General features: G+C 39.5%; 1 protein-coding gene across 1 annotated transcript; it reads right to left on the reverse strand.

Annotated features, from left to right (window-relative positions):
* Positions 1-8,224: 8,224 nt before the first annotated feature.
* LOC138177025 (olfactory receptor 5B12-like) lies at positions 8,225-9,175 on the reverse strand. The gene has a single exon (XM_069108008.1). The coding sequence runs from the start codon at positions 9,170-9,172 to the stop codon at positions 8,225-8,227; it is 948 nt and encodes a 315-aa protein (XP_068964109.1). The 5' UTR covers positions 9,173-9,175.

Raw genomic sequence — 9,175 nt, forward strand, 5'->3', positions numbered from 1 at the left:
TTCTTCTTCTTCTTCTTCTTCTTCTTCTTCTTCTTCTTCTTCTTCTTGCTTTTTGGAGGTCAATTGGGGTTAAGTGATTTGTCCAAGGTCACATGGCTAGTTTTTTTTATGTTAAGTGTCTGAGGCTGGATCATAACCCAGGTCCTCCTGACTCCAGGGCCGGTGCGGTGCTCTATTCACTGCACCACCTAGCTGCCCCCATTCCCACTTTCTTAATCCTCCAATTCTACTCTCCATTTCAGATGATTTAGAATAATAATGATATGATATAATGATAATTAATGATAACAATATTAGCATTTATATAGTCCTTAAGGTTCGCAAAACACTATGTTATCTCATTTGCTCTTCACATGGACCCTGATAGGCAGGAGCTTTTGTTATATCCATTTGACAGAGAAAGTAACTAAGGGCCCAAAATCACAGCACTGACAAATATTGGAGGCAGGATTTGAACTCAGCTTTCTTACTCCAAGTCCAACATACTACCACTGTACTACCTAGCTGCCTCCTTGTTTGTTGTTCATCTCTTTTTCTCAAATTCTTACCTAGCCTTTAATCACTGAGTGGGTGTTGCCTCAAACAAATAGAGACCTGGGAAGGACCTTAACTTAAAAACTGCCTTATAGTTGGAAGTAGAAAGGCATTTTTATCAAACTAAGCCTAAGGATCAAGGCTACCTAGTAGCAATCTATCCTTGGCCTTTCATATATATATTCATCAATAAAGTCTTTCTAGTCTCTGAGCTCACTCCCTACAAACAAAGATGTATATTATAGAAAAGGATGGGGGGAAATCATTCATAAATGGAGAACTTGATAATAGATGGAGAGTGCTGGTGGTTCATTGGCACTCCTAAATAAATACAAGACTAAAGCAAAAGCTTCCAGCATGGTGACTGGTTTGATGCTTCATGGAGGGATTTTGGCAAACCAAGGACAAAAAACAGATAATATTAGAAGATACGGACAAGTTTCATTCTATATTAATGGAGAAAAAAAACAAAACATGCCATGGAAAAGAGATACCCCAGCAACAAAATAATGAGTTCTTTAATAAGATCTCATGTCATTGGTAGGGGAGAGGGCAATAATTCCTGTATGAATAAGCAAATAATGATCAGTTTGTCTTAATGGAATTTTTCTGAAGTGGCAAACAGAGACCCCATAAGTAAGGCTAAATCATCCCCAAACCTTTATTTCAGAACCAATTGAAAGAGGGGAGACGAATAATTCTATTTGCTTTGTAAATTTCTCTAAAAAGATTAAGAGCACAAAGATGCACCATATACTTGGGCTGGGCCATGAATTAGAATTGCACAGGATCTTAGATCTTGTGCTACTATGTATGGTTCTTGGAGGCCACCTAATTCTTCTCTCTCATTTGACCCCCCATGCCTCCCCTTTCAGCATCTTTCTGTGTGTTGTATTCCCTAATCAGATTTGTAAGAATCTTGGAATCTGGATTTTCTTCTTTTGTATTTGGATCCCCAGCACTCACCACATAGTGCCTGCCACATAGTAGGCACTTAATAAATGGTTACTAGTTGATTTAGGGGCAGGGAGCTTAACCCCTAAAAACACATTGGGAAGAAGCTTTCAGAGACAGGCTACAGAACTAGTGCTATTCTCAGTATCACCCTGACGAAACAGCCATTGAAACTGAAGAGAGTGCATAGAGAGGTGTGGGGGGAGACAGTTGGGGAGAGAGTAGCTTCACAAAAACACCTAAACACACTTAAAAAATCAAAGCAATTTTTCTGTACTTGTAGCAAATTCTTTAGATCTGTTTGCAAACACAACATAGTCAGCTTAGTGTCAAGATTCATAGAGATGTTGATGACATATCTACTCTTTGAATCAACTTGATGTAATGCCAGTGAACTGAAACTTATAGACAAGAGTTTATAAGCACCGGCCCTGGAGTAGGAGGACCTGAGTTCAAATCCAGTCTCAGACACTAGACACACTTACTAGCTGTGTGACATTGGGCAAATTGCTTAACCCCAATTGCCCTCCAAAAAGCAAAAAAAAAAAGAGTTTATAAGACCCCTGATATACTCAGAACAAGTTAACCTTGACTTTGTATATCTAGGATCCTTCTGGAAACACTGAAGATCACAAATTTTTTTTCTTTCATTCATAAATGCCAGGGTGTTTAAAAATTCTTTTTTGGGAAAAAAAGGCATTGCATGAGAAGTCAGAATGCATGACTTCTAATCCTGACTTAGGGGAAGCTAGTGGGTCTGGAGTCAGGAAGACCTGAGTTCAAATCTAACCTTTGACACTGCTTGTATGACCCTAGACAAATCACTCAACCCTGTTTACCAGTTTCCTCATCTGTAAAATGAGTTGGAGAAGGTAATGTTAAACCACTCCTATATCTGCCAATGGCAACCTCCCTGACAAAAAAAGAGGGGTGGGAATTTAATGAATTGAACAAAACTGAAAAATGTCTAAACAAGGGCAACTAGGAGGTACAGTGAATAGAGCACCAGCCCTAGAGTCAGGAGGACCTGAGTTCAAATGTGACCCCAGGCACTTGACACTACCTGTGTGACCTTGGACAAGTCACTTAATCCCAATTGCCTTGCCTTCTCCCTCCAAAAAAAAAAGAGAAAATGACTAAACACAAACAACCTTGACTTGGCCACTAATTGGCTGTGTAATTGCCTCTCCCTAGACTCCCTAGAATGACAGAGAGTTTTCCCTATAGCAAGTCCAAGTTCAATTCCATTAGGAAGGTTGAGCCTATCTTTCTGCGGTTATTTTTTGTTCATGTCCTTTACATCTCATTCATTTTATTCAGAGTGAAATAAAGGTTGTGCTATACCCAGTGCCCATATTGTACATTTCCTATGCCTACAAGAGTTGCAGAAATCTACATTTGGGGAAATCTAGGTATGAGCTTAGATTTACATGAGCTTAACATAACAAGTTTTATTTTGAAGACTTTCCTGAATTAAATCTATCTTGGGACAATGAGCCAGAGAAATAGAAAAGAATATTATATGTCAGACTTTCAGCATTCATCCTAGTCTCTGTAAAATCAGAGCCTTATTAAGGCAGGGTGGGGGAGTTTTAATTGAACTTTTGATTACATTAGCAAAGGGAATTCCCAATGAGGAAACCTCTATCAGGACAGATCAGTATCTGCTCTAAAATATTACAGTATTACAGAGTTGTCTGGAGGGAAATAATACATGTAAAGCGTCTTGGCCAAAGACAGTCTGCCAATATACATTAGAGGCAGTACCTGAGTTGAGGTTTGCCTGACTCTGAGGCTAATTGTCTAGTCACTATTTTTGGTATCTCAGTTGTGTACATACTCCAGCTCTCATTGATTGGACAACAATGGGTCCCATCCCAAACTTCACTTGGTCATTGTTTGGGTTCTGATGGCTCAGAGTGAGTGTAAATAGCAACTGTTTCTGTTTTAGCCAGAAAACCTCAGGGTCTTCCTCTCCCAGATTGATTTTGACTTTGGAAAAGAGACCATTTATTGCCTCATTTGTTACCTAGCCTTAAGCATTGAACGGGTGTTAGTTACTTCAGGCAAACTGAGACCTTGGGTAAGACCTTAACTTAAAAAGGTGAAGGTCTCCCTCTACATCAGGGCCATCTCCAGTCATCCTGATCTATATTTTTCCACGGGACTCAGATGATTCCAGAGGAGAGAGTGTGAATGGTGACTTTGCACAGCCTTCCCTCACTTAAACCCAATTCACTTGCTTGTCAAGACATCACCTTCCTGATGTCTTGGTCCTCTTACAACAGTAATAATTGTTTTTCTTATCTTCTTATATAGGTACATTTTCTCTTCTTAAAGTTAGACATAAATTCCTTGAGGGCACATTTGTCTTGTATCCTTAGCATCTCTACCAGTGAATGGAATGTAGTAGGCACTAGGTGAATTAAATTGAATTGAATTGTTGAATTTTAGGCAACACAATTAAACTTTGGGTCTCACCTTCCCTGTCTATAAGAAGATAATAATATTTGTGTTACATAAGTCAAAAAGTGTTTATAAAGAATGTCTAAAATTTAAAGAGCTAGAAAACTAGGAGTGATAATTTCTCTTAAAGACTTTAGCACCTATATGTGACAATGATGAGACAGTTCTCTGTAAAGTATTTGAGGCTTTATAGAGGCAATTAGGCTTAGTGGATAGAGCTAAGGACTTAGACTTGGGTAAGACTTGTAAAAGAATCCCACCTCAGATACTTATTAGCTATATGAGCTTGAACAATTCACATAAATTCTCCTATTCTCAATTTTCCTATCTGGAAAATGGAGATAATGACAACTGTAGCACTTACCTTTCAGGTCATTGGGCATTTCAAATGAGACCATTGCTTTAAAGCATTTTGAAAACCCTAAAGAAAAATATGAGTAAAGGATGTTAGTAATGGGGCTTGAAACCATGTCCTTCCTCATTTTAAATCTGCCCCAAACTCTAACACCATGATCTGGACACAGAACACCGTCATTATTATTCACTGATTTGATGTTAAAAGTTCATTATCATCAGTCTCCTCTCACATTGCTCCTTTGCTTAAAGCAAGACAAAAGGTGACAAAGACCAGAATATGGTTCATAATAGTGACTGTCATTTATAATGCCTTTAAAGTTTGCAAAGCATCTGTTTATTTTATGTTGTTTGAGCCTCACAATAATATTTTTGATGAATATGTTATGAATGTTATCATCTTGATTTTATAGTTAATACTAAGACTCAGACAGATGAAATGATTTCATGGTTTCACAAGTAATAATTTTTAGAAATAAGATCTGAAACTAATCTTCCGTATTACAGATCTAAAATCCTATAGCATGATGCCATACTTTCATTATGCCACACTGTCCCCCAGATGAGATTTGGAATCTTAAATTGGATTTTTCAGAACCTAACTGGCTCATGGAGGAAGCCTGATGGGTCTCTGTAGGGGAAAGATGGCCAAGCATCTTCACAGGGGGTTGAAATCTAAGACTGAGGAAGAAAATGAAAATGATGAAGAAAGTCTCCCCTAATACCTGGTGGTAAGTGTTCAAAAGTCCTTAGATCTGGAGAGATCAAACTTGGCCATTGTTGCTACATGGAAAGTAGTAGATTTAGTGGTCTTTCCTCCTGTTGAATTTTGGAATGGATAATGGAAACCAAATAAATGGGTGACTCAGAAGACTCCTTCCCTAGGCTGGTCTCACTACAAGGTGCCTTGAAAGAAACACATTTGCATGACTGTGAATGAGGATAGGGATTAGGGAGGGGTTTTATACAGATCTGGGAGACTATGCCCCCTTGAGGATAATTAGCTCTACAGCCAACTAATATACAAAACAAACCATTAAATTCTTCACTGACCATGGGGAGCAAACACTGATTGTCCATGGGGATCATTTTCCTCTGGCTGATCTTGTCTTTCTTACTTCATTGTTAGTGATGTGAAGGAGAAAGAGCCTTGGTTATTGGGAGTCCTGACCTTGAGCCCCTAGCAACTGGACCTTGAGCAAAGCCCTTTACTAGTATCTATTCATCTCACTCATTTGTCAAAGAAAACTAATATTCAAAATATTTAAAACTAATAATAAACCAGTACTCAGACTGGTATAGCTCACCAGATTGTTGTGAGATTCAAATATCATACTGAAATGTGAAAGACGCAATGTACTGCAGGGCAAAAAGTAGTGAGACCTAGAGTTCAGAGTGCCAGTTGGAATCCTATATCCCCCTCTTATTTATTAACTTAGTCATATCATTCTCTGTACCTCAGTTTCCTGATATGTGAAATTGTGATAATTATAATCATTTATCTTAACCTTTGCAAAGTCTTCTTAGGGTTATGTTTCTGAAGGATACATGCATATGTCTAGTAGACAGAAGAATCAGGAATACTATAGATATAGTTTAATCAGTTGTAAGGAAAGTAATTGACAAAGTCATACTATTCTGGGGGCAAGATAGAGAGAGGTAGGCTAAACATGAGTACTCCTGGTGTAAATCAGAACTGGGTGAATGTCCAGACCCAAAGGGCAGCAGTGGCTCAATTCAGCTTGGGAATTGACCCTAGCAGAATGCCCCGAGAATCTGTCTTTTGTCCTGTGCTAGTCAACATTTTTTAAAAAATCATAATAAATAGTATCCATATTCCTACTTTTCTCCAAAAAGTATTCGAAATGGGTCTTCGTCTCATACACAATCATTCATTGTACCAAGATAATATTGAGAAATCCTTTATTTCACCCTACAAAAATTCAAAATATATCAGCAACTCAAAGGAACCCTTAAACAAATGGAGAAACATGTAAACCACACAATGAACTGATCAGTTAGAAAAGAATTGGGGCTTTTTTCAGGACACCATGCTGATATCCTACTGAAATTCTTTCCTTCCATAGCACTCTACACAAACCTTCCAGGTTCCCAGGGCCACCTTCTGATTTATATTCCTTCTTACAGGTGTTTCTACATTGGGTGCTGCTGAATAAGCAACATCTTTCTCATAAAATCTTCACTGTCTAAGCAATTTACTGATTTTGCTCTCCAAGTATGAGGCTGTGAAGATATTAAATCATTGATCCTCTTTCTCAAAAGATGGTGGTTTATGGTTACAATGATAATGGAAGTAACAATCTATTAACACTGATATAGTGCTGTAAGTTTTGCAACATGCTGTCTGTGTTATCTCCTTTATTCCTCACCACAACTCTGGGAGGTTGGTGCTATTCACATTTTTACAGAAGAAGAACCTGATGGTGATAGTATAGATGATTTGCCCAGAGTTGCTGAACTAATAATTATCTGAGAAGGAATCTGAACTGAGGTCTTCCTGATGCTAGGTCCGCGCTCTCTCCACTCTCTTGCTTTGCTCGCTACACCACCCCCATCCCAGGAGTGCCTAGTTTTGCTTTCCTAGTAGGGCAGTGAGCATGAACTATATTGATGACCCTTCTCTTCCCCCGAAGACCATGCTGCATCAAGAAATCCCTTCTGCCTTTAGAAGTTTCAGTGGCCAAATGAAAACTCCAGAATATAGGCAATGGACTTCTGTAGCAAATCCCTCAAAGTGCTTTGGTTGCTGCTGTCTCAGGTACTAGGGAAGTCAATCATCAGATAGGTGTCAGATCTGCACTCAGTCTATAAAGAGAAAGTCACAAGATGGCCAGAAACTTGACCTCCCTTTTTGGATTCTAGTTAAGTGTATTGAACTCACCATGTCCCTCTACCAAAAGTTGTCATTTTTCTTCCTGGAGGGACTCAAAGAAAAATACACATTGGTACAGAATCCAAGTCTGTGCTGCTGTGCTCTGGTGTAAAGAGAGGGGAAGGAGAGATAGAGAGAGGGATAGACAGAGATACAGACACAAAGAGAGACAGAGCATAATGGAGGAAGTCAAAGACAGAGAGAGAGAGTGATGGAGAGACACAGAGAGGCAGAGACAGAGACAAAGACATACTCAGAATTAAAAAGAGAAATGCAGAGAGACACAAACAAGAGAGGAAGAGAGAGAAGAAGAAGGTATGAAGTCAGGGAGAGACAGAGACAGTGATAGAGACAAAGAAAGACAGAGACTTATACAGAGATATACAGGAAGAGATAGAGAGATGCAAAGAAACAGAAGACAGAGGCAGAGAAAGACAGAGTACAACTCCTTTTCTACACTATCAGGAAGAGTTGTTCCTCTGATGAAAATCTGTCCCCTGAGACTGCCATCAGTTCATATCATAGCCTTAGTCTATGGAACTCAGGATGTCAGGGGACAGTGGATATGTCTACGATTTGGTGATTTCACCATTCTGCCTGGTGCTGACACAAACACTAAAACCTATCAGAGAGTTGAGGTGAGATGTGATTCTATCAGGCTAGCCTCCTAAGGTAAAAGAAATAAAATGCCACACACGTTTCAATGGAGCAGATTTGTTTTCTAAGTATATATTACATGTTTCATCATATTTAATTTTCACAAGAACCCAGCTAGGTAGTTAATTCAAATTCTCAATTTTACAGGTAAACTGTGTCTCAGAGAAGTGCAGAGATGTGCCCAGATTTGTTCTGTGTGAGTCAATATACAGATGTAGGTTTCCCTTCCTTCCAAGGCCAGGGTTCCTTCCATGATGTGATGTTGTCACCAGAAGAAATAGAACTAAACTTTTGAATGTATAAGAAAAATCACTAGAATTGGAGTTTGGATGCAGGAGAAGGAAGGTACAGATTGCATTTTTTTCTCTAAGTAAAGGGATGATCTAACTGAAGTCTCTTCCCCCCCACAGCTTTCTGGAAAGCACTCTTGACCTCTTTGTTTCTCAAACTATAGACCAGAGGGTTCAACATGGGGATGACCATAGTGTAGAAAACAGATGCCATTTTGTCTGTGTCCATGGAATGGCTTGAGCTGGGTTGGAAGTACATGAAGATGATCGTTCCATAGAATATGGACACTGCTGTGAGATGGGAAGCACAAGTGGAGAAGGCTTTCTGGCGGCCTTCAGTAGACCGGATCCTCAGGATGGCAATGAAGATGAATAGGTAGGAAGTCAAGATAACCAGAAGGGGGAAAAATACAGTGAATATTCCCAAGATAAATATTACCATCTCAATTCTGTGAATATCAGAGCAGGTTATAACTAGGAGAGGGGGAACATCACAGAAAAAGTGATGGACCACATTGGATCTACAGAAGGAGAGGCTGAAAGTGTCTCCTGTAACTATGGAAGAATTTAAAAAGCCACAGATGTAAGCACCACTTGCCAGATGTGCACATAGAGTTGATGTCATAGTGGTGGTGTAATGTAGGGGCTTACACACAGCTGCATGGCGATCATAGGACATGGAAGCCAAGAGGAAACTTTCAACTGTGGCAAAGGCCACAAAGAAAAAAATCTGTGCAGCACATCCATTATAGGAGATGACTTTGTTACCTGTGAAAAGCCCAACCATCACCTTGGGAGTAACAGCTGAGGAGTAGCCAAAATCCACCAGAGAGAGGTTACTGAGGAAAAAGTACATGGGGGTGTGAAGGCGAGAATCCCAGGAGCTCAGAGTTACTATCCCCAGGTTTCCTACCAGGGTGATGAGGTAGATGAAGGTGAACATTATGAAGAGAGGAACCTGAAGCTCTGGGGCATCTGTTAATCCTACAAGGATGAACTCATTCACTTCCGATCTGTTCTCCATATG

Source organism: Petaurus breviceps, unplaced genomic scaffold (assembly GCF_028583685.1).
Source record: "Petaurus breviceps papuanus isolate PSGF00001 unplaced genomic scaffold, PetGlider_PUasm1.0 90330, whole genome shotgun sequence".
Taxonomy (NCBI): Eukaryota; Metazoa; Chordata; class Mammalia; order Diprotodontia; family Petauridae; genus Petaurus; species Petaurus breviceps.